The sequence below is a fragment of the Microcaecilia unicolor genome, chromosome 6 (assembly GCF_901765095.1).
Source record: "Microcaecilia unicolor chromosome 6, aMicUni1.1, whole genome shotgun sequence".
In the NCBI taxonomy this organism is placed as follows: domain Eukaryota; kingdom Metazoa; phylum Chordata; class Amphibia; order Gymnophiona; family Siphonopidae; genus Microcaecilia; species Microcaecilia unicolor.
In genome coordinates, this window is record NC_044036.1 from 53,114,105 (window position 1) to 53,141,292 (window position 27,188).

The 27,188-nt window shown below is 42.6% G+C and overlaps 1 protein-coding gene across 1 annotated transcript; it reads left to right on the plus strand.

Moving 5' to 3' along the window:
- Window positions 1–2,226: 2,226 nt before the first annotated feature.
- On the plus strand, window positions 2,227–13,412 carry LOC115473164 (alpha-N-acetylgalactosaminide alpha-2,6-sialyltransferase 3-like). Its single transcript, XM_030207895.1, has 2 exons — window positions 2,227–2,318; window positions 12,823–13,412. Exons 1-2 carry the CDS (start codon window positions 2,263–2,265, stop codon window positions 13,007–13,009), a joined length of 243 nt encoding a protein of 80 aa, XP_030063755.1. The 5' UTR covers window positions 2,227–2,262; the 3' UTR covers window positions 13,010–13,412.
- Window positions 13,413–27,188: the final 13,776 nt, after the last annotated feature.

Below are 27,188 nucleotides of genomic sequence, written 5' to 3' on the forward strand. Positions count from 1 at the left end.
ATTGTACAGAGGCTAATTCGTAGGTTAACATGCATTAAATTTAATTTGCATATATTGAATTGAGAATGTTTATTCTACTGGGAAAGAGCATGCACTATGTGCAAATAGCACACACTCTTCATTTGTTTCAAATGACAGCCCATATCTAATGCCTAGAGTGTACTAAGGCAATCCTTCATGCCATCTTGTATGACCCTGTATGTTACCATTACTTGAGCCTTTCCAATACGTATTATTTTCTTTAAGGGTAATGAGTTCTTTAACTTTCAATGTCTCACAATGCAGACCAGAGGGAAACAGTAACACAAACCAATCGTAGAAAAAAAAAACCAGAGAAGTGGGCTGCAGATGAGAAAACCACACTGAGCCAGATCATTAAAGGAAGCAGATTTTAATACAGGACTCAACACAGCTTGTGTTTCAGCAAAAACCTACATCAGGGGTCTACATAAAAAAAAACACAAATATGTTCAAACCAAAATATAAAAAAAAAATAAAGTGTACATGTATAAAAGTAAATACAAAATAACTTAAAAGTAAATACCAAGGCTAAGTTCATAAGAATAGCCGTACTGGGTCAGACCAATAGTCCATCTAGCCCAGTATCCTGCTTCCAGCAGTGGCCAATCCAGGTCACAAGTACCTGGCAGAAACCCAATTAGTAGCAACATTCCAGAATCCCAAAGAGTAGCAAGATTCCGGAACTCCAAAGAGTAACAACATTCCATTCTACCAATCCCGGGGCAAGCAGTGGCTTCCCCACGTCTGTCTCAATAGCAGACTATGGGCTTTTCCTCCCGGAACTTGTCCAAATCTTTTTTTTAACCCAGATACACTAACTGCTGATACCACATCCTCTGCAGTTCTTTCTGCAATAAATCTTCTGTAGTGATTAAAAAGCCTAGAAGATAAGTGAAAGACACCATGTATAGATTTATAAAAATCATAATCATAAAAAGATATAAACATGACCTTGTATTAAAATCTGCTTCCTTTAATGATTTTGCTCAGTCTAGTTGTCTCATCTGCATCTAACTTTGAATGCCTGTCATGGAGTAGGTCTTGAGATAGCCAAGGCTTCAGTTCTAGACCTGGTGTAACTTTGAATTCTTCCATGTAGAATTTAATATGTTTGCATATTTTTGACAGAATGCCATGTGATTGCACATTTACGATGTGCAGGCAGAAAACTCTCTTCAATTTTCAGTTCATGTTTTTTTTGTTTTGCTTTTATTTCATTTTCTTTCATTTTTAATATGCACTTAGGGGCCTATTTACTAAACTGTGTTAGGTGAGGTGTATAAAATGGATTGTAATACACATTACCAGCTCACATGCTGACTGTACTGTAGAAATATATATTAGAGGCAGGGGATGGATAAGGAATGGGTGAGGACTTCACTTTCCCCTAATTCTGTAAAAGTCACCAAAACTTGAGTGCACAAATTAAATCCATGCCTAAGTTTTATGTGTGAACTGAAGGGGGAGCACAGAAATGGGAGGGTCGTGGGCAGAATGGGAGCGTTCTTAAAATTAATGCACACTGTTATAGAATAACAGTGATGTGCGCCAAATGTAGGCGCATACATTTGCACCGCGTTTCAGTTGCTGCAAAAGCCCATGCCTAAATTTAGGCATGATTTCCAGGCATAAGCAATATTCTTTAAACTGTTCCAAACTTTAAGCGTTGCTTATAGAATAGTGCTTTTTTTGGCACTGATTTCTATAAACTGTTCCTAACTTTAAGCGTGGCTTATAGAATAGCGCTTTTTGGCACTGATATTTTTGGCACCCTATATAGAATCTAGCCCTTTGTAGTTAATGCAGAATCCCTTACTACATGCAATGCAATATGGTAGGTAACACAGAGCAGTTGTCTACACCTCCCAAAGTAAATATTTAGTAGAACCATTGCACTGTAATACCATATGTTCCCCAAAGTGCTAGGAGCACCACCAAATAGCACTGCAGCGGTTTTGCACTTACTGCAGGTTAACTTTTGCTGTTACCATGTGCTAGGTACTGAATCTTAACACAGTTTAATAAATAGTCTGCTTATTGCCCGCTAAACTAACTCAAAAATGTGATTCCCTGTGGAGTAACTCATCTCAGTTATTGAATGTTTTGGATTTCTTTTCCTTTGATAAAAATGTCAATAATTTATCAATCCTTTTCTTGTATGTGTGTCTGTTTTTATTTTTTATTTTCAGAATCCAGTCAGGTTCCTATCTCAGCACTGGCTGGTTTACCCTCATTCTGGCTATGGATGCCTGCAGTGGCATTCACGTCTATGGAATGATAAATGATACCTACTGCAAGTAAGATCACAGGAAATTATTTTCATGCATCTACAATTCTGATGTCTTGTCAAAGTTTCACAATCCATTCTAATACTATAAATCCAAGAAACAGATTAAGCAGCCTCCCCCCCCCTCCCCCCACAACCCCAGTGTTCTCTATTAACATGTCACTGAATTGTAAGTATATTTGGTTTTAACAGATTGGATCAATTTAAGAGTGCTTTCAAAGTTTAAAGGTATATATTACAAGGAACGTCTCTTTTTAAAATATCCAAATAGTATTACAGACTTACTGCCTTTTTGGAAAGGAAGAATTTGGCTTACATATTAATGGTTTTTCTGCCTCCTTTTCCCTTCATAATTGAATATTGAGAATTCTAGGGGTCTTTTTACTAAAGTGCGCTGAAAAATTGGCTGCGCTAGTATAAGCATGTGTTTTGGGCGTGTGCAGATCCATTTTTCAATGCGCCTGTGAAAAAAAGGCCCTTTCAAAGTTTTTGCTGAAAATGGACGTGCAGCAAAACAAAAATTGGCGTGCATACATTTTGGGTCTAAGACCTTACTGCCACCCATTGACTTAGCGGTAAGGTCTCATGCAGTAAATGTACAGTAATTGTTTACACGAGTAGAATGACAATTACCACCTGGTTTCCGCTGCACGCAGGAAAATAAAAAATAGTTTCCGGTGCACATAGCGGACATGCGTAAAAAATGAAATTACCGCCCGGGCATTGCGGTAGCGAGGCAGTAACTCCAAATTAACGCGTTTAGGGCGCAGCTTAGTAAAAGGGCCCCCTAATTTTAATGAAAAGTCATCACAGTGTTTATCTCATAATGGAAAGGTATTTTTCTTAAACTAATTTCTAGTGTAAGGGGGTGAGTTTTAAGTAGCCCATGTTTTTTGCAACCTAGGTAGGCACTTTGACAGGCATATATTACATAGATGTTCAAAAAGAAACTACCCATATTGTATCTCTTTGAAAATTAACATAGACTCCTTTTACTGTGCTATTGAAGACCATTTTATTCCTATGGACTTGGCATTTAGGGCATGAAAGGAGTCCTATGTGAGATATGAGTACCTGTGCATTTTGCACCTCAGATTTTTGCAGGTGGCTGAGAAGCGATAAAGTAACACGTGCATTTGAAAATCCGATATATGCAAGTTGTCCTGGAATTGCCTCTTTTAAAGTGACTAAAAGCACTCATGTGATAGGTGCCCTATGCATACTTTTAGCTGGCCAGTTAAAGAAAGTTACCTGGGTCTTTGAAAATTCTTCTCAGTGTTTCTAGACTGTTATTGCTGGATTGGATCCTGTGATGTCACTAAGCAGTGCAAAATACCAGATGCCATATCAGTCTAGGTCAAAAATACATTTTTTTGAAGGTTAGAATATATTTTATTATGACCACAGATGATCATGTGCATGAGACATTAAGACCTAACAGGTTCCAACTTCAGCTATATACAAATAAAAATCATCAATCACCATGCAGACAGCTCCATCAAATGCTTCAGGGAGTGCACTTGTGGGACTTTAGTTTTATTACAAATTTGATAATCCGCTCTTCAACAGGCATCAACAGATACTGAATTAAATATAAGTATATGTGTAAAGCATTTAAAAAAATACAAGATAAACAAAAATAACATATAACATCAAACACACCATAAACCCAAACAGGACACTAACAGGGGCATTTTCGAAAGAGAAGGGTGCCCATCTTCCGACACAAATCGGGAGATGGGCGTCCTTCTCTCAGGGTCGCCCAAATCAGCATAATCGAAAGCTGATTTTGGGCGCCCTCAACTGCAGTCTGTCACAGGGACGACCAAAGTTCACGGGAGCGTGCCGGAGGCGTAGCAAAGGCAGGACTGGGGCGTGCTTAAGAGATGGGCGTCCTCGGTCGATAATGGAAAAAAGAAGGGCGTCCCTGACAAGCATTTGGTTGACTTTACTTGGTCCATTTTTTTTTACGAACAAGCCTCAAAAAGGTGCCCAAACTGACCAGATGACCACCGGAGGGAATCGGGGATGACCTCCTCTTACTCCCCCATTGGTCACCAACCCCCTCCCACCCTAAAAATATTTTTTTTGCCAGCCTCAAATGTCATATCCAGCTCCATGACAGCAATATGCAGGTCCCTGGAGCAGTTTTAGTGGGTGCAGTGCACTTCAGGCAGGCGGACCCAGTCCCATCCCCCCCTACCTGTTACACTTGTGCTGGTAAATGTGAGCCCTTCAAAACCCACCCGAAACCCTGTAACCACATGTAGGTGCCCCTATCACCCCTTAGGGCTATGGTAGTGGTGTACAGTTGTGAGGAGGGGGGATTGGGGGGCTCAGCACCGAAGGTAAGGGAGCTATGCACCTGGGAGCAATTTGTAAAGTCCACTGCAGTGCCCACTAGGGTGCCCAGTTGGTGTCCTTGCATATGAGGGGAACCAGTGCACTACGAATGTTGGCTCCTCCCACGACCAAATGCCTTGGATTTGGTCAATTTTTAGATCGGCGTCCTCTGTTTCCATTATGGCCGAAAACCGGGGACGACCATCTCTAAGGTCGACCTAAATGTTGAGATTTGGGCGTCCCTGACTGTATTATCGAAATGAAAGATGGACGCCTATCTTGTTTCGATAATATGGGTTTCCCCGTCCCTTCGCCAGGACGTTCTTAGAGATGGGCGCCCTTAGAGATGGTCATCCCCATTCGATTATGCCCCTCTAATTATCCAACTGTCTTCAACCTACCACCAGTAAAAGGTAACTGATCACTAATAGTTCTCTCCAGCCTCCCCCAGAGAGGGGATTGCCTATACAATGAACCAAGACTTCAATCTTATTTAAACTTGGAGTAAGTAAACCTAAATCCAGTGGAAGGTCACTCCAGAAAATGGAAGCCGGATAACAAAAAGAAGATCATCATGTGATCTCTAAGATGGCAGTTCTATAAGCTGATGCCTCTATTTAGACAATCCAATGCTATATAACAATATCCATGTGCCAAGATGCCATTGGTGCGTCAGGAGTTACATCAGCTATAGAGCTGGTGCTTGAATGTAGTAAGGGCATGTACAACTTCCAGCCCATGTTTCACCCATGTGTACACCCCCTCGCTGTTGCATGCTAAAGCACTTACAGGCACCTTTTTAAAATGTTATATTTATTAAATTTACACAATTATTCACAAGTTTCCACTTGCATACAGAAATATTGACCAGGAAATGAACTACAATATGATTTCACAAAATGAAAAGAAAAAAGAGAAAATCTCCTAGTCATGTTAGACCACAAAATAAAGAGGAGCAGAAAGAACAAAAGCTGGAGACTTAAACCAAGGAAAATGTATACTTAAGAAATGACTTACCGCCTTATTTTCGAAAGAGAAAGATGCCCATATTTCGACCCAAATCGGGAGATGGGTGTCTTTCTCCCGTGGGCGCCCAAATTGGTATAATCGAAAGCCGATTTTGGGCGTCTTCAACTGCAATCTGTTGCGGAAACGGCCAAAGTTGACGGGGGCGTGTCGGAGGCGTGGTGAAGGCAGGACTGGGGCGTGGTTATCGGCTGAGGAGAGATGGGCATCATCAGCCGATAATCAAACAAAGAAAGGCGTTTTTAGCGAGAAGTTGGATCACTTTTTTGGACCCTTTTTTTTCACGAACAAGTCCCAAAAAAGTGCCCTAAATGACCCCTGACTCCCCCAGTGGTCACTAACCCCCTCCCACCCCAAAAAAAACAACTTTAAAAACTTTTTTTTCCAGCCTGTAAGCCAGCCTCAAATGTCATACCCAGCTCCATCACAGCAGTATGCAGGGTCCCTGGAGCAGTTGTTAGTGGGTGCAGTGGACTTCAGCCAGGTGGACCCAGGCCCATCTCCCCCCTACCTGTTACACTTGTGGTGGTAAATGGGAGCCCTCCAAACCGCCCCCAAAACCCACTGTACCCACATCTAGGTGCCCCCCTTCACCCATAAGTGCTATGGTAATGGTGTAGAGTTGTGGGCAGTGGGTTTTGGGGGTGGATTTGGGGGGCTCAGCACCCAAGGGAAGGGAGCTATGGACTTCAGAGGTAGTTAACTTTTTTTTTAATTGTTACAAGTGCCTCCTAGGGTGCCCGGTTGGTGTCCTGGCATGTGAGGGGTCCAGTGCACTACAAATCCTGGCCCCTCCCATGACCCAATGCCTTGGATTTGTTCGTTTTTGAACTGGGCGCCTTCGGTTTCCATTATCGCTGAAAAATGATACCGCCCAGCTCAAATCCGCACAAATCCGATGCATTTGGCTGACACAAACCATATTATCAGAACAAAGATGGACGCCCATTTGTTTTCGAAAATACGGTTTGTCCCGCCCCTTCACGTACCCGTTCTCGCAGATAGACACCCATGGAGATGGGCGTTCGCGTTCGATTATGCCCCACTTTGTGTTACAATCTTCCTTCCTGTTTTTCAGTCCCTAATGAAGGTAAAAGATTAGGTGGTAAAATGGGCACCTTCTTCAAGAAAGTACCTCAGTTGTTCCGGGACTAAGAATAGGTATTTAAACCCAGCAAAATAAATCAAACATTTACATAGGGAATGAAGAAAAAAAATAGCTCACAATAAAAAGATCTCTTGTCTCATAAACAGGAACAATTTACACCGCTCTTGGGTTGAATGATATATGTCTGGGTATATCTAAATTCTCTGTCCTAAATAGAAACTTGTAGATTTTTTGAAGTAAAGGTGCATTATCAGGTTAAGATCCTGCTCAAATACACAACTTACCAATAATGTTAATAATCAGTTTGGGCATGTGTTGGAGTTTTGTTAAGGTAAATTTTTATAAAGCCAGGCGGTAGAACCAGAGGACATGAAATGAGATTGAAGGGGGGCAGACTCAAGAAAAATGTCAGAAAGTGTTTTTTCACGGAGAGAGTGGTGGATGCTTGGAATGCCCTGCCGTGGGAGGTGGTGGAGATGAAAATGGTAATGGAATTCAAACATGTGTGGGATAAATATAAAGGAATCCTGCTCGGAAGGGATCCCCAGAAGCTTAGCCGAGATTGGGTAGCAGAGCCAGTGGTGGGAGGCGGGGCTAGAGCTGGGCAGACTTCTACGGTCTGTGCCCTGACAATGGCAGATACAAATCAAGGTATGGTATACACAAAAAGTAGCACACGTGAATTTATCTTGTCGGGCAGACTGGATGGACCATGCAGGTCTTTTTCTGCCGTCATCTACTATGTTACTATGTTACCAATAATGTTGTTCTATCCTGGACTTCTTCACTAGGGGGGGATCTTTTACTAAGCTGCGATGGCGTTTTTAGCTCGCGGTAGACATCAGCTGGCGGCAAATGCCGAGACGCCTAAAGGAATATAATGGGCATCTTGGAGTTTACCACCAGCTGATTTCTACAGCGAACTAAAAACGCTACCGTGGCTTAGTAAAAGACCCCCTGGATGATTGTAATATTCCTGATACATCTAGAACAGCATTTTCTAGAAATTCTTAATTCTTTCTTACTGGAAGAAAATAAACTTTATCGAAAGGAGGTGAATTAGTATCAGGTAAATTCAGAATCTCCACGAGATATTTCTTCCAGGTCTTTATAGGCATCTGACCCAGAACCCTGGAAAAAATTAAAAACCCTTAAATGTAAACATCTAGAGTGATTTTCAAGTTGGTCTAATTTTCTATGAATTGCAAACCTATCTTGGGTCAAAATATTAATAACAGATTTAAATTCCTTAGTATCTTTTTCCAAAGCCTCAAGTCTTTGAAGATGATCTCTCTCTAGGGCCTCTTGCCTGTGTACCAAGTCTGCAACTGTGTTCACCTAAGAGCTCAAATCTACAGAACACTTAGATATGACAGTATGATTTGTGGACTGCTGAAAATCAATGTTTGTATAAATTCCTTTTGGAATTTAATATCTGGAATAATTTACTTTAAAGTTGTTATTTAAAAACATTTGATGTATCATTCAAAGAGTGTTATCTTGTTTAAATTAAAATTAATAAAGAAATTTAAAAAAAAAAAAGATATGACAGTATGCATTTTCACAAGTATTGTCCAGATACTTTGCAGGGATAGTTCAGGCTTACCACCAGATGTTATTGGCATCTTCACTGAAGATCCAACTGATTCCCTCAAAGCTTCATCCTGGTTTACTGAAACAGCTACACTTGAGACAACAGGCTGTTGTTGTTGCAGGGAAGATGCTTGAAGTGTCTCTGACAATTTCTGAATAATTGGTGGAAGAGAAGAAGTAGGCCCTTTCCAGAAAACCAGATAGCCTCTGTCTTGCAAGGATTCAATTTGAGCCTGTGTTTAGCAATCCAAATTACCACAACAGCAAGACAAGAATTTAGGAGGCCAAGATCTTGATTATGAAGTCCAATTGAAGCTCAAAGTTGGATATTATCTACATTTTAAAAAATACCTAAAATCAAAACTCTGCATCAGAGTTGCTAGCAGTGATAAAAATACATTTGCTAGCAGTGATAAAAATACATTAAAAAGTATAAGAGTTACAGTAGAACCCGGAGGCTTTTCTCAGAGAATCAAAAAAGTTTTAGATAACAAATATGATGCAGACCAGCGTAACACTTTTCCAACTTCCTCCCATACCCAACTGCTGGAATCTAAACACAAGAAGGCCGTGATCAATACAACCAATGGTTATAGTCAAATCTAATACCAGAATGACCGCCTGGTTATTATTTAACATTATGAATTTCCCCAGCCTGGCCACAAGTGCTTTTCCAGTGCTGTGCTCAGAATGGTAGGCATACTGTTTAGGGTGAAAACCCAACCGCTTCTCATAAAACTCTAATAAGTAACTACAAACCACTTTCTCCAACAACTTAAGAAGATTTGAAGTAAGCCAAAACTGAGTTGGACATCCAGGATGTAAATTAAGATCCTTCCCTCAAGCATGCAGTGGAGGGAGCACTCATATTGAATAAGGGATGTTAGCAGTCCTGGAAGTGTATTGCTTGAAATACTGGCAACCCTTAGGTATCAGTTGTATAAACCACTTTGCTGGCTGCTATTCTTGGAAGACTAACCTGATACTCCCTTTCCACTATCAGAAAAAGATGGCACTAGGAAAAGAGAGAGAGTACTAGAGGATAATACATTATTAAAAGCAGTTATGTGGAGCTCTGGTAAGGCACAGCTTCCGTTACTTTTAAAGAAATTACAAGATGGCATGTGTCCTATGAGGTGGATATAACAAAAGAGAGGGAACGAAGTACAAACTAAAGTCCAAAAAAAAAAACAGCACCATGGACCTTTAAAAATGGAACACAGTTCTTTAATGAATGAGCCTTGACAAAAAGACCCGACACGGGCCGTGTTTCGGTGATTAGCACCTGCGTCAGGGGTCACAGTGATGACATGGAAAACATGGGGAATAACTCGAATATATTCCTCTACAATATATTATTCCTTACCCCACGTCTCATATAGTAAAAGCTACAAAGCACCAAGGCACTTTCACTTTCTGTATCCGTGCCGGGTCTTTTTGTCAAGGCTTATTCATTAAAGAACTGTGTTCCATTTTTAAAGGCCCGTAGTGCTGTTTTTTTTGTATGTGCACTATGAGGGGAATTTTCAAAGCCATTCCTGCCAGGAAAAAAATGTTTGACCTGGATAGACTATTTGAAAATTGGCCGCTGGGGGCAAATAAAAGTATGTGTGTTGTGGAACAGTGTCCTACTTGTCCCAAATTTAGCAGAGGCATTCCCAGGGGGTTAGGGGGAAAATAGGGTAGAGATTGCTACCAGGTGCATACTTCTGTGTTTTTAACAGAACGCGTGTTTATTTGGTTGGTAAAATTACTGCAGAAAAAGGAGGCACTTTTTAATGTGCATTTTTATGTTGAAAATGGGAACAAAATTTGAAGATTAAAAGTACCCACGGACCTCGCGGCATGGTACTATGAAATGTTCCCTCTTTTTTTTTTTTTAGTTGGCAGTTAAGGGAAAATAATTTAATAGATCTTTTGCAGTAGCTTGAAAGCAGATTCCATGGGTCTATTTACTAAGAGCAATAATGTGTTAAAGTATTTTAAATGCTGAAACTGGTATTTAATGCAAGTTAAAAACTCATTATTGATGATATCGAATGGAAACACAATATGCACAAAAATTAATGAGCTGCATCACATTTAAGTGTATGCAAAGCAGCTCATTAATGAGCAAAAAATGCATTGCAGATCACCTGAAGTGATTCGATTAACTAGTACTGACAGCATCAGGGCTAAACAAGTCTGTGATGCTGTCATTGCCTCCCTCCCCCCAGTGAAGGCCTGAAAGGATATGAAGTCCCAAGTTCCTCCTCTACTCAATTGTTATATTAGTGATTTCACTCCCCACCATGCCTCAAATGTGAAATCTGATGCCCCACCTGTCCTTCAGACAACCCTGATTCCCCCACTCCTCCCTAAATTACACACAGAATGGCCATAGTAAATTCTAGGAATGCCCATGACCCACCCATGGCCGTGCCCCCTTTTCAGATCAGCATCTTAGTATTTATGTACATCACATTATAGAATACGCTTAGACATTCTAATTAATGCCAATTAGTGTCAATAATTGCTTGTTAAGTTGAAGTATTGGCGCTGATTGGCTTGTTAAACTAGTTAACCCCCCTGTTTACTAAGCCGCGTGGCAATGCCAACACAGCCCATTCAAAGTGAACGGGCTGTGTCAGCATTAACACATGGCAGCTGCTAACACAGCTTAGTAAACAGGGGTTAAGTTGCGCACGTAAATCCAGAATACGACCAGATTTGCACGCGCAACTCAAGTCGCACTATATAGAATCCAGGGGAAATATGCAGTCCTAAGCACTGTTCCTTCTAAGCTGAGCAGAAGTCCTCCAACCGCATTGCTTCCAGTCGGGGGTGCTGTTTCAATATTGAGTTCACAATTGATAGGGACGGACAGGTTCCCTGTGGAGCTTTCCTGTCCCACACTATTGAAAATGTCATAAAGAAACTGCACCTCCCACTGACAGGACTGTAAGTGGAGGACTTCCACACAGCTTAGAGGGTACAGTGGTCCTACCTATACCTAATTAGTCATCTAGGGGTCCTTTTACTAAGCTGTGTTGAAAAATGGCCTGCGCTATTGTAGGCACATGTATTGGATGCACGCAGGTCCATTTTTCAGCGCGCCTGCAAGAAAGGCCTTATACTTCTAGGACAATAATTGGTTGACCCCTGACTTCCTGTGTGTTTATGTAGATTGTTGTAAGCCACATTGGGCCTACCCATGGGTGGGAAATTGTGGGATATAAATGCTGTAAATACATAAATAAATAAAGGCCTTTTTTTGGCCAAAAATGGACGTGCGACAAAATAAAAAATTGGCGTGCATCCATTTTGGGCCGGAGACTTTACCGCCACCCATTGACTTAGTGGTAAGGTCTCACACATTAACCAGGCAGTAATCATCAGCAAACGTACACTGCCGATTACTGCCTGGGTTAGCGCCATGCAGTAGAAAATAAAAAATACTTTCTGCCGTGCGTATTGGACGCGCGTAAAAAAAATGGAATTACCACCCAGGGCTCGCGGTAGCCGGGCAGTAGTTCCAAATTGACGCATGTTGGATGCGCATAGGCGGCTATGCGCCTTAGTAAAAGGGCCTCCTAGGCACTGAATATTGACGGGGCCCATATAACTTCCAGTGTCCCATACAAACCTGAATATTCAATGCCAGTAGCTAGATTCAGCCTAGTACTGAACATCCAGACCTAATTCAGCCCATGGTGGTCAGCACATCAAAAAACACTGGTCCATCAAAAAACACTGGTCCTTGTGGACTGCATATTTACCCCATGATTTACAAACACCTAAGAATAGAAGTCCTAGCTATAAAAGGGAAATTGTATCTCTGATAAAGAGTATATTCTTTAGAAAAAAAGAATGTTTAGCTAGCAAATCCTGTATCCACCATATCAAAAATCTATGGACCTTCTTTACAGCTTCAGAAATTCATGAAACTTTAATATTGACTGCTCATCTTATAGATCATAACGCCTTCTGTTATGCTATGATGTGCAACATTCCTTCCAGGAGGCTAAATGAAAGATATGTGATAAGGTTTGTACAAGTTCCTGGAGTAAAAGTCCATAGTCTCCTATAGACGTGGGGAAAGCCACTGCTTGCCCCGGGGTTGGCAGCATGGAATGTTGCTAGTGATTGGGTTTCTGCCAGGTACTTGTGACCTGGATTGGCCACTGTTGGAAGCGGGATACTGGGCTAGATGGACCATTGGTCTGACCCAGTATGGCTTTTCTTATGTTCTTGTGGTATGGGATTTGCAGGCATAGCATACCGATGTTGGAACAGACCAGCATACAGACAAACCTAGAATAAAGTTTATAGCTTATTAGTTACTTCACGGTGGCATCACCAATTTTGCTATTAACTCCAAGAATCTTGTATCACCAAGTCCTGCATATATAAATCGAAGATTTTGTTGCATATTTATATATCCTTTCTGTTTTTCTTCTCTCAGGTCAGATGGCTTTAGAAAAGTCCCTTACCATTACTATGAGCCAGGAAGAAACGAATGTGATGAATACTTTCTGCATGAAAACGCTCCTTACGGAGGTCATAGATTTATCACAGAAAAAACAGTATTTGCGAGATGGTCTAAGAAGAAGAAGATAACATTTACCCATCCAAACTGGACAGTGTCTTGATGCTGCTTACTAAATCCTGCTCTGATATAGTCTGTGTTTACACTACTGTTGTCACATTGCTGAACCTGAACTGAATACTGAGATAGTGGTAGAAAGGGGAAGGAGGGGCTAAACTCAGAAGCCAGATTTTGCAATCTGTGCACAATGGTTTTTTCCCTTTGTCTTCTGTTGTAAAGTTATACAGCACCGTGCACATTATCTTTTAACAAGTTTCCAGCTGAAGATAAATAAAGGCATATACCAGCAACATGACAGAGGATGTATAGAATACAACAAAACACTGCAAAACTGGTGAAGCCAAAAGAGACAGGACTGTAGCTGCCAAGGATTAATCTTGAATGGAAGAACACAGATGAGTCTAGCAAAAGCAGAATATTTCCATCAGAATATAACGAGTAAAAGAAAGGGGATCAGATACACCGCCTTTCTGTGGTTACAATCAAAGTGGCTTACATATTATATACAGGTACTTATTTTGTACCAGGGCAATGGAGGGGTAAGTGATTTACCCAGAGTCGCAAAGGGGCCCTTTTACTAAGCCGCGTAGGCGCCTACGCACTCCCAATGCACGTCAATTTTGAGTTACCTTCCGGCTACCACACGGCCCTTGTCGTAATTTCATTTTTGACGCACGTCCACTATCAGGCTTATTTTCGAAAGAGAAGGGCGCCCATCTTTCGACACAAATCGGAAGATGGGCGTCCTTCTCACAGGGTCGCCCAAATCGGCATAATCGAAAGCCGATTTTGGGCGTTCTCGACTGCTTTCCATCGCAGGGACAACCAAGGTTCACGGGGGGGGGGGGGTCAGAAGCATAGCGAAGGCGAGACCGGGCCGTGCTTAACACATGGGCATCCTCGGCCGATAATGGACAAAAGAATGGATGACTACTTGGTCCATTTTTTTTTATGACCAAGCCACAAAAATGTGCCCTAAATGACCAAATGACCACCAGAGGGAATCGGGGATGACCTCCCCTTATTACCCCAGTGGTCACTAACCCCCTCCCACCCTCAAAAACAATGTTTTTAAATATTTTTTCCAGCCTCTATGCCAGCCTCAAATATCATACCCAGCTCCATGACAGCAGTATGCAGGTCCCTGGAGCAGTTTTAGTGGGTACTGCAGTGCACTTCAGGCAGGCGGACGCTGGCCCATCCCTCCCTACCTGTTACACTTGTGCTGGTAAATGTGAGCCCTCCAAAACCCACCAGAAACCCACTGTACCCACATCTACGTGCCCCCCTTCATCCCTAAGGGCTATGGTAGTGGCGTACAGTTGTGGGGTTTGGGGGGGTTGGGGGCTCAGCACACAAGGTAAGGGAGCTATGCACCTGGGAGCTTTTTCTGAAGTCCACTGCAGTGCCCCCTAGGGTGCCTACTTGGTGTCCTGGCATGTGAGGGGGGACAAGTGCACTACGAATGCTGGTTCCTCCCATGACCAAATGGCTTGGGTTTGGTCGTTTCTGAGATGGCCGTCCTCGGTTTCCATTATTGCCGAAAACCGAGGACGACTATCTCTAAGGTCGACCTAAATGTTGAGATTTGGGCGTCCCTGACCGTATTATCGAAACGAAAGATGGATGCCCATCTTGTTTCGATAATACAGGTTTCCCCGCCCCTTCGCAGGGACGTCCCCGCCCCTTCGCAGGGACGTCCTGCGAGGACGTCCTCAGGAAATCTTGGGTGCCCCGTTCGATTATGCCCCTCCACGTGTGCCAGGAAAATATTTTTATTTTCTGTCGCGCGGGCGGTAATTGGCATTTTACACGAGTAGACCATTATTGCCCAGTTACCGTGTGAGACCCTACAACTAGGTCAATGGCTGGCAGTAAGGTCTCAGACTCAAAATGGATGCGCAGCAATTTTCATTTTGCCGCATGTCCATTTTCGGCAAAAATGCGTTTTTTACAGGTGCACTGAAAAATGATTCTGCGCGCACCCAAAACATGCGTCTACACTACTGCAGGCCATTTTTCAGCATATCTTTGTAAACGGGGCCCCAAAGAGCTGCAGTGGGAATCAAGCCTGCTGCACTAACGATTAGGCTACTCCTCCACATTACTATTGAAGAAACATTTCAATCTTTAGTCCACAAAATTTCAGAGGAGTGTTCACAGGAAAAATATATCAATGAAAGATAGAATAAAAGAGTAGCAAAATAAATCCCTGCAGCCAGAACATGCCTAATTTATGGGAGGATTTATCAGAACTTATCAGGACACCTATTCCCTCTCTAGCCACAAGAAATTCCATCAGCTCTTTAGGCTCAAAGAAAATATAAATATTACCAGAATAAGAAACACAACACTTAGCTGGAAATTTCAAAATAAATGTGGCACCGGGTGCCAAGAAATTCTTCCTGCACCTCTGTGTCACTTGAGCCAAATGAGGAACTATTTATATGCATTTTTAAGCTTCAAAAATCTACAGAATATATTTTAACAGATACAACATCCACCTCAACGCTATACCCTGGATACTGTGAAAACTTGAATGGTTAATACTTTAATGTCACAGCCTTACCATACAGGTACTGTCTGAACATTATAGAAAACCAGCTTTTATAATGCATGGAAATGGGGTAATGTATTTTTACATGTACATAGTTCTATACTTATATATTGCAAAGTCTGTATTTGTTTACCTATGATAATATCAGATTTTATATGTTAATAAATATTACAGAAAGCAGGGAAGGCCAGGACTGTTCCTCAAGAGCCCCAGACAAGTCTGGTTTTCAGGATAGCAAAAAATATTTAAACGGCAATTCTATAACTGGGCACATGCGGTTTTGCGCAGCTTGTACATGTAAGTGGAACCTTATGGGGATCTTTTACTAAGCCACGGTAGTGTTTTTAGCTCACGCTAGAAATCAGCTGGTGGTAAACGCCGAAATGCCCATGGAATATAATGAGAATATACTGTATTGTTCTGTATGGGGATCATCAGATATAGCTGCAACTCATACCATATGAACAACAGTGTTCTTTCTACATCTGAGAAAAATGGTTGTGGTGCAAATCGTCATAGGATCACCCTTATTTTCTTATTTCTTAGTTTCTTATTTTATATATATTTCATTATGACATAGCTGTCTAATATACCAACAGCACTTATATATCAAAAACCTGCATTTTAGCACAAACTTATCTTTATAAGGCGGCAGCAGCAGGATACTCCATATGCGGGAGTATACGAATCATGCTATGAGAGCCTCTTCCTTGAGGAAGCTTTTTGCGAAACCTGGCCACATCAGTGGAGGTTCTCCTGCTGATAAAGGCTGCTGCCGCCTTATAAAGATAAGTTTGTGCTAAAATGCACGTTTTTGATATATAAGTGCTGTTGGTATATTAGACAGTTATGTCATAATGAAAGATATAAAATAAGAATTAAAAAAAATAAGGGTGATCCTATGACGATTTGCACCACAACCATTTTCTCAGATGTAGAAAGAACACTGTTGTTCATATGGTATGAGTTGCAGCTATATCTGATGATCCCCATACAGAACAATACAGTAAACTTCCCATTGCAGTTTGAAAGAAATTTACGACTGAGTTTTGATGTTTGGGACATTATGTAAAATCGTGTCTATACTTTAGTCCCCACATATTTATCTGATAGTGGTTTCTCAATTGGAATTTCATGGAATATAATGGACATCTTGGCACTTACTGCCTGCTGATTTCTACCGCGAGCTAAAAACGCTACCTCGGCTTAGTAAAAGATCCCCTTAATTGGCACTTACGCAATGGAAGTGCACTAGACACTATTCTGTAATGTAGTACCGAAGTACTATACAAAACAGCAAAAGTAGAGGCTGACAAATGTACAAACCAATAGGGAGATAATATCAAAGAGCAGTTTATTCAGAATATTCATATCAAGGACCCGACACGGTCCGTGTTTCGGTGCTAAAGCGCCTGCCTCAGGATTCACAAACAACTTTCTCTGAAAAGAAGCTGGTTTTCCTGTCACAAGGTGTTGTTTGCTGATCGGTTTGCTGTTTTTTTTGTTCTCTCCGTGGATTAAATTGTTATATAACCACATGCATACAAAAAGGATTCATCAAAGCCAATCAGCTTCTTTTCAGAAAAGTTGTTTGTGACCCCTGAGGCAGGCGCTTTAGCACTGAAACACGGACCGTGTCGGGTCCTTGATATGAATATTCTGAATAAACTGCTCTTTGATATTATCTCCCTATTGGTTTGTACATTTGTCAGGCTCTACTTTTGCTGTTTTGTTTTGTTTCTCCATGGAGGCTACTCCTGTTTTCTTGGATGTGCCGAAGTACTATCCTGCTTATAATCGAAAGAGAAAAACGCCTATATTGCAACCCAAATCGGGAGATGGGCGTCTTTCTCCCGTGGGCGCCCAAATCAGTATAATCGAAAGCCTATTTTGGGCGTTTCCAACTGCAATCCGTCACGGAAATGGGTAAAGTTGATGGGGGCGTGGTGAAGGTGGAACTGGGGGGTGGTTATCGGCCGAGGAGAGATGGGTGTCTTTAGCTGATAATCGAAAAAAAGGCGTTTTTACCGCGATTTTGGGTCACTTTTTTTGGACCCTTTTTTTTCACGACCAAGCCTCTAAAAGGTGCCCCAACTGACCAGATGACCACCGGAGGGAATGGGGGATGACCTCCCCATACTCCCCCAGTGGTCACCAAACCCCTCCCACCAAAAAAACCCTACTTTGAAAACTTTTTTTCCAGCCTCTATGCCAGTCTCAAATGCCATACCCACCTCCATGACAGCAGAATGTGTTCTATCCTCTGACAGCATTTCCCTGGTTCTGATGTGGCTCTCGGGTGAGTGTGACACCTTTTCTGTTATGTGCACTGCAGAGTCCATCAGCAATGCATTGTGGTGGGTGTAGGGTATTGGGCTCCGTGATTCCACTAGCTTGTGGCAAATGCTCACGATGTTGGTAGTTGGTAGGCTCTACTCCCATGGTGCTTTTTCCCCCTGCTTACTGGGTCAGAGTGTGCCCTGTTTTGTTTCCGGTAATCCATGAGGTAGTGGCCATTTTTGTAAGCCAGTTTTAGATCCCTTTCACGTGTTAGCCACGTTACAGAACTTAGTTCTTCCCTTGAATGTGGCTGAAAGAGGGCATTGTACAGCATTCTGCCAGCTCTGACCTACTGCTAATCTCAATACCAGGGAGACTCGTTGCCAGTGGGGCACAACCTCTGATCTGCAGTTAACTGTGAGTAAGCGTGCTTATTCCAGTAAAGGACGTTTTCGGAGAGATTAGTCTTCAGGTGTCAACTGGTGTGCCAGTGTTATATAGCAGCAACAAGTCCTAGAGGCCTGCATGTATGCAGGTCCCTGGAGCACTTTTAGTGGGTACCCCAGTGCACTTCAGCCAGGTGGACCCAGGCCCATCCCCCCCACCCGTAACACTTGTGGTGGTAAATGGGAGGCCTCCTAAACCCACTGTACCCACATGTAGGTGCCCCCTTCACCCCTAAGAGCTATGGTAGTGTTGTACATTTGTGGGTAGTGGGTTTTGGGGAGGGGGGTTGGGTGTTCAGCACCCGTGGTAAAGGAGCTATGCATGTGGGAGCATTGTCTGAAGTCCACCGCACTGACCTCTAGGGTGCCCAGTTGGTGTCCTGGCATGTCAGGGAGGCGAGTGTACTACGAATCGTGGCCCTTCCCACGACCAAATGGCTCGGATTAGGACATTTTTGAACTGGGCGTTTTTAGTTTCCATTATCGCTAAAAAAAAACGCCCAGCTAAAAAACGTCCATTTTTTCGAAAATACGGTTTGTCCCGCCTCTTCACGTACCCGTTTTCGGACATAGACGCCCATTGAGATAGGCGTTCACGTTCGATTATGCCCTTCCACGTCACATAACTGCAAGGAGGCATACCCATGGTTGGATCATGGATGGGCTGTGGGCCATGTCGCCAAGTGGCACACGAAACTTATAAAAATGCTATCAGTTGTGCGCATTGCACGGCACAGTTACGCATGACAACTTAGACCAGCCATTAACCTGTTATAAATGGGTACTGTCATGCAAAACACTGTGCAGGTTCCAGGCATTGTTTCCTCTAAGCTGAGCAAGAGCCCTCCAAGCACATTGCTGCCAGTGGAGGGTACTGTTTCAATATTGTATTTTCAACTGCTGTCATGTCCTCTAGAATCCTGCAGAACTTGACTATCCCTTGCTACTGTTATTAGGATTTATTTGTCACCTTATTGAAGGAATTCACTCAAGGCAGTGTACAGCAAGAATAAGTCAAACATAAGCAATAGACAATTACAGCAGTAAAAATAGTCAAATAACAAGTATAACATAGTATGCTACATTACAATGCCAATACAATAGACAATAAAAATTGTAATAGCATACGGTGTAAGCAAAGATGGAACATATAGATAGATAAGATAGAGTAACAGCAGTAAGAAAATAAGGCACTAGTTAAAGAGTTGCAAATGAGGTCAGAAAGGTGCTTGAAAATTATCTTGGCTAGAGCAGGAGTGGATAGACATGTCCTGCTACAGTATGTGCAGTCGCTGTTATTTACTTCTTCCATTAAAGGTCTGGTTGAAGAGCCAAGCTTTCACCTGCTTTCTGAAGTAGAGATAGTCGTGTGTTATGCGGATCCTTTCAGGGAGTGCATTCCAGAATATGGGGGCTACTCTGGAGAAGGCTCGCAGATGATGACCTGGGAACCTGCTTCTTAGGCTGATATCTGCTGGCAGAGGGAACTGTGGTAGGGCCCTCTCTTCCCCTGTCACAGCGCACATAAATTTCAGCATGCCAAAGTAGCTTTACGCAAAGGCTTAAGTGCTCCTAAGTGCCATTATGGAATTGGGACATATTCCATAAGCCTTACGTCCTGCACCGTGCATGTAGCCCCATGCAGGACGTAAATGCGTCAAAACCAGCTGATCCTTCAGACGAACTTCCTTGAATGAAGGCGCCGGAGTTTACTAACTCCAGCGCTGAAGAACACTCTTGGCTGGCGGGGTTTGGGCATCCCCGCCAGCAATCAAGGTAAATCATGCGGTAGCGGGGCTGGCGGCGATGGTGGGGGAGGGTTGGTGGCGGGAGGGGGGGGGAGTTTAAGAGTGTCGGCGCGATCGAGCGGGGGAAGGGGGGTTGCCGGAGGGGGGGAGGCGGCTTAACAGTGCCCCCCCATCTCGGGCTCTGGCCCCCCCCCCCTCCTGGCAAGGTCTGGCTACGCCCCCATTAAGTAGCACCTAAAAATTGGCACTGAAAGTTTAATGTGCTTAGTGCGATTCTATAAAGAGTATGTGTCCTTTATAGAATCATGCTTAGGCATAAACTGCGCAGAACTGTTGGTGCCTACAATTAGGCCTGCCATGAATGCTGGCACCTACAGTTAGGTGCAGTTTGGCTGTATTCTACATCAACGCACATAACTTTTGGGAATGCCCCTATCCATGCCCCCAAATGTGTACATACATTTGGATTTATGCGCACATTGTTATAGAATATGATATGCGTGTAAATCCTAATTATTGCCAGTTAGTACTGATAATTGGTTATCACCCAATTATCAGCGCTGATTGGCTAGTTACTGAATTAAGTTAACTGCGGTATTGGGCGCTTGCCCAATTTAACACGCATAACTCATAGCGACATATATAGAATCTGGCCCTAAGTGACCCCCACTGTGGTGTCCAAATTGAGGCGCCAAGTTATAGGATTACCCTCTAAGTGTGATAGGCTGACCAGAGTGCTAAAACCAAAAAAGACCATTCTTCCACCATTGTTTGAAACAGTTGCCACAATATCAGTTCACTGAGCAAAGTTCTAACCAACAACTGATTTTGTATCCTGGGCCTGTAAGAAAAAGGATTATGGTAATTCTGGGAGCCCCCCACACACACACACATACACAGTCCTGGCTCACCCAATCTACTGTGAACATCAATGAGAAATAGAAAATCAAACTTCCCCTTAATATCATGGTTCCAAAACAAAAAAAGTTTATAAATGTGCATTCAAGTTAGCCAGGTATTCCTTAAGAAGAGAAAGAAGCCTGTTATGTTATCTTTCTTGGCCCCACTGCTTTCATTATCCATAGCAGTAGGACTTTGAGTTGTCTTTCATCATCACATGTCCTGGGAGAAATTTCCTCCTGTACATCTTCTGTGACTGCTACTTATGTGCTAGAAGCTACAGCTCCTCTTTCAAACTGGTGCTCCTGAGTCAGAACAGCTGGACCCTTCGCAGCATGTACAGAGCCCAGGTCTGACAGGTTTTAATCAACATTTATAGAATAGCGCATGAGTGCAGTTAACGGCCAATTACCATCCAAAAAGTAGGAAAGGGATGTTAGGCAACCAATCCAAACAGGACTCCAGAAGTTAATGAAGTACAGTTATTCATTGCCAAAAAAAAAACATTCAATGGACTCAACATGGTCCCGTGTTTTGGCAGTGATATGCCTGCTTCAGGAGTCAAAGTCTCTGTATAAACCAAAAACGGTGTTCTCCCAAGAGAGATAATGTTGACTTTTTGAGTGGACACTTTGGCGTTTCATGTTCTGGTTGCAGAATCTTAAGCCATATTGGCTTTGTGCCACCATTATCTCTCTTGGGAGAACAATGTTTTTGGTTTATACAGAGACTTTGACTTTTGAAGCAGGCATATCATTGCCAAAACACAGGACCGTGTCGAGTTCATTGAACCATTTTGTAGCAATAAACAACTTTTATGTCATTAACTTCTAGAGTCCTGTTTGGACTGGTTGCCTAACTTCCTGTCCCTACTTTTTGGATAGTATTGTTTTGTAAGGAATCCTTCCTTGATTTGTCAGGTGTAACAGCCAATTACTCCCATTTGGACACCTAACTTCTGTTTGAGTGCCTAACTTATGGCGTACTATATAGAATTAGGGGCAAACTCCCTAATTCTATAATAGTCACCAAAAATTGCATGTGCAATTTAATTGAATAACAAGCTAATTAGCACCAATAATTAGCATTTTAACAAGCAATTATTAGCACTAATTAGATTTAATTGGCATTCCATGCCTAAAATTTATGAACAGTCTGTAACTACTACTACTACTTAGCATTTCTATAGCACTGCCAAAGAGGGCATGGAAACAGGAAGGTCATAGGCGGAACAAGGACTTTCCTAAAATTAACACGCCTTGTTATAGAATAACGGGGATATGTGCCTAATGTAAGCACGTACATTTGCGTCACGTTTCAGTTGGTGCAAATGGCCACACCTAAGGTTAGGCGTGATTCCCAGGTATAAGCTCTTTTCTATAAACTGCGCCTAACTTTAAGTGCAGCTTATAGAATAGCACTTTTTTGGCACCAATTTTTTTGATGCCATATATAGAATCTAGCCCTAAATGTGCAAATATATTTAGTGAAATTTAATCTACTTGAGGACATCTTGAAGACAGTATTTGTAGTTCATGATGAACTTGGTTGCCAATATCTGACAAATACTGTAATAAATGTTTGTATATATAAAATTGTGTGTGTGTGTATACATGCACACAGTATAATTACGTGAATGTGTTTTTATAGATATACATATATGGGTGTGAATATGTACATATTCACTTATATCAGCAGGTATAGGTATCAAAAATTGTTGCATCATTCAGTTCTGAAGCCAATAAAACGTGTACTCCTGAGGATCAGTAATGTCAGAATCAAACAACAGAATCAACAAAACAGTGTTAAAAATGCTGAGCAATAAAACATTTAAAAGATCTTTACATATTTGCAAGAGTGGTGTGCACTTTTTCCAAAATATGCTTATCAAACAATGTGATGATTCTGGAAATATTTCAAAGGCTTATCAAACTCTGCTGAATCTTCCTGAAGATGCAGAGAAGGATTTGGAAAAGCTTGAAAAGGATTGAATTGACAGTTGATTCGATTGGGAGTTTTTTGAAAAATGCAAAGAGAAATTTTTTTTTTACTCTGTTAGGCTTTTTTTTTTTTTCTAAGTTCTTTTGAATTTTACCCAAATTCATAAGTGAAAAAAAATCTATTGGCCTTCAGAAGAGATGAAAAAAATAGGAAAGCCAAAGTTCCATCGCACTTGAACCAGGCTGCTATCCAGTGACTTCACATTTAGGGCCCTGTTTACTAAGGTGCGCTAGTGTTTTTAGCACGCCTACACTTAGCGCCTGCTAACCATGTAGACATCTATAGGGATATTGTAGGCACATACATGGTTAACACGCGTTAAAAGTGTTAACGCGCCTATAATGCTGCTTAGTAAACAGGGCCCTTAGACTTTGAGGGGATCTTTTTACTAAACTGTGGTAAGAACTCACCCCAGATTTTGTATGGGTCAATTAGGTGCTATAAAACAATTATTGGAGTTAACAAGTACTTAATTGGCAGTAATTAAGAATTATGCGTGGATCTGCCCTGTGCGTTATTCTATAACATGTGCCTACATTTGATAGCGCACAACTCCAAAGGGGGGTGTAGCCCTAAGAAGGGCATAGGTGGGTCCCAAAATTAGGTATGATGTTATAGAATACCTGCACTTGTGCACCAGCATTTACACCAAACTTTGACAGGCATAAATGCTCACATCCAAAGTTAGGTGCAAATGTGGACTAAGCTAGTATTCTATAAAGTGCACTCCGCACAGAATACTAGCTAAGAAGCCGTTTTACAAAGGCACATAAGGACCCAGTGGCATAGCTACAGGGGGCCACGGAGGCCTGCCCCCCCCCCCCCCGCAAATTTCATCCGGGCCCCTGGTTTGGCTGGAGAGGATCCCCAACCCCCGCCAGCTGAAGCCTTCTTCAGCGCCGGTCTCCGGTGCAGCCACGTTCACTGCCCTGCTCTTCTTTCTTCCTGCTCCTCCTGTGCATGCTGACGCTCGTTTACGTGAGTTCATGTAAAGGAGCATCAGTGTGCACAGGACAAAGGAGCAAGAAGAAAGAAAAGCAGAGCAGTGAAAGTGGCTGCGCCAGAGACCGTCGCTGAAGAAGGCTTCAGCTTGCAGGGGGTGGGGACCCCTGTCAGCAAAGGTATTTGTTTTTGCGGGGGGAGCAACAAGGCGGTGAGGGGAAGCAACGAGGAGCCGAGGCGGTTGGGGGGGCGAGGAGGCGAGGCGTGGTGGCCCCCTCCCTCCGTGAGGTCTGGCTATGCCCCTTTAAGGGCCTACATGCAGCCAGCATGCGCCAAATCATCATTACCGTCTGACTACCACATGCTCTGGATGGTAATTCTGAATTTGGCGCATGCCAAAAACATGCAGTAGAACATATTTTCTATTTTTTACCACGAGACGCTTACCCAGCGGTAAATGGCAGTTGACACATGCTGCATGCTTACCGCCCAGGTAGTGCATGAGCCTTACCACTAAGTCAATGGGTGGTGGTAAGGTCTCAGGCCGAAAATGGACACGTGCTGGTTTTCATTTTGCTGCACATCTATTTTCGGTCCCCTTAAAAAAAAAAAGGCCCCTTTTTCAGGACACGGTAAAAAATGGACCAAAAGATGCTCTCTCATTGCTGCAGGCCACTTTTCACCATGGCTTAGTAAAAGGGCCCTTTATTGTGGATCATCCCAGTGCCTAACAGTGGGTGCCATTTATTGAATCTAGGCCTTAATGCATATTTTGCCATGTGGTAACCACTAGTGCAGAGCCACATTAAGGGGCTTTGTGGTATTTTGCAGTTAGCAAGCGGCATATCATGCATTAAGTGTTTTCTGTGTCAGGGGCGTGGTATAGGCAGAGCATGGGTGTGGAAGGCATCTGGAATATGTAGCATGCTACATTTACCATGTGCTAACTTCCTAATGCAGAGTTAGCATAGGACCGCTTACTGCCTCCTAAATAAGAGGCACTAAGCGCCAGATTCTATATCAGGCACCTTAAAAATCTGTACATATTCAATAAGTGGGGCCTAGATTTAAGCATCCTTCCTCATCCCCTCTCTTATCCACATATACTTACCCCTCCCTTTGACTTTATTGAATCTGTACTCTCCCTGAATTGTAACCATCTGTAATTTTGTAAGCCACATTGAGCCCGCTCTTGTGGGATAATGCGGGGTATAAATGTACCAAAATAAATAAATAAATATAGAATACACTTGGTTGATATCCCAGCGCCTAAAACTAGGTGCCTCTACTTACACCAACAAAAACGTGGCGTAAATGCTCACGTGTAGAATTACACGCACTGCACCATATTCTATAACAATGCACGTAAATTTGGAAATGCCCATTTCCCTGCCCATAGCCATGCCCCTTTGAACTACACACATTAGAAGTTAGGCGCAGTTCATTACAGAATACGCTTAGTGAGTTATGCACGTAAATTCTAAATATTGCCAATTAGTACTCATTATTGTTTGTTAAGTGCTGTTATCAATGCTGATTAGCTTGTTAAGCCAATTAAGTTATGTACGTGTTTATAGAATACATTTTGGCGGGGATCTCTAGGCGCACTATATAGAATCCAGGGGTAAGTGCTTCCTCATTAACTGGGGCAGGTATTGTGCATTAATCTGAATGTTAACATTTGATCTACAATAGAAAATAGTGGAAATGCCCCAATAGGTGCTATATTCAAAAAGTTCAAAAACAGGGCACAGAAATGGGAGGGTCATGGGTGGAATGGGGGGGGGGGTGTTCCTAAAATTAACGCATAGTTATAGAATAAAGAAGAAATGTGCCTAATTTACACATGAAGATTTTCCCCATGTTACTGTTTGTACAAATGGCCATGCCTAAAGTTAGGTCTAGCTTTAAGCATGGCTTATAGAATAGCGCTTTTTTCAGCGACGTATATAGAATTCACCCCATAATGCAGTACTTGTGCACTAAGGGGGAGTTTCTATATATGGCACCTGGAAAATCCGCATGTAAATCATTTTTACCTAAGCATATTCTATAAGATTTAGGCGCAGTATATAGAATATGCTTAGTTGATATCCCAGTGCATAAAACCACACGCATCCATTTACACCAACAAAAACGTGGCATAAATCCCTATGTGTAGATTTACATGGACTGGGCCATATTCTATAACAATGCACATAAATTTGGGTACACCAATGAAACACCCATTTCCCCACCCATAACCACACCCCTTTTTGATGTGCGCATTAGAATTTAGGCACAATGAGTTACAGCATACGCTTAGTGAGTTATGCGCATAAATTCTAATTATTGCCAATTAGTGTTCATTATTGCTTGTTAAGGTAAAATTATGTATAATCATACCTGATAATTTTCTTTCCATTAATCATAGCTGATCAATCCATAGACTGGTGGGTTGTGTCCATCTACCAGCAGGTGGAGATAGAGAGCAAACTTTTGCCTCCCTATATGTGGTCATGTGCTGCCGGAAACTCCTCAGTATGTCGATATCAAAGCTCCATCCGCAGGACTCAGCACTTAGAGAATTACACCCACGAAGGGACACTCTGCCCAGCTCACCACCGCCGAAACGGGGGAGGGGAATTAACCCAGCTCATCCCCACACAAGTGGGGGAGGGGAATCCGTCCAGCTCATCCCCGCGGAGCGGGGGAGGGACACCACACCCGCCGATGCGGGGGGATCTGGCTTATCCTGCAACCGCGGGAGGAGCTGACTGACCCTAACACCGCCGAAGCGGGAGGGGTACAAAGCTGCCCTACAGCCGCACGAAGCGGGAGGGAGTGCCAGCAGAATTTATGTCTCAATCCAGCCCCGTAAAACGGAGGGGAGAGGAATGCAGCAGCTCACTGTAACACAAACTCGTCTCAACTCTTGAAGAATCCAAGTAAAAGAAGAACTTGAACACGAAGTCCTCCTGAAGTAACTGAAGGCTAAACTTGAACCTAAAATTCAACCAGAATATAAACAGTACAGATATCTGGGAGGGGCTATGGATTGATCAGCTATGATTAATGGAAAGAAAATTATCAGGTATGATTATACATAATTTTACCTTCCATATCATCAAGCTGATCAATCCATAGACTGGTGGGATGTACCGAAGCAGTACTCACCCAGGGCGGGACATAGAAATCCCTGACCTCAACACTGAAGCTCCAAACCGGGCCTCCGCCCGTGCAGCCACAGTCAAACGGTAATGCTTGGAGAATGTATGAGCCGAAGCCCACGCTGCCGCCTTGCATATCTCTTCCAAGGAGACGGATCCGGCCTCTGCCATCGAGGCCGCCTGAGCTCTCGTGGAGTGA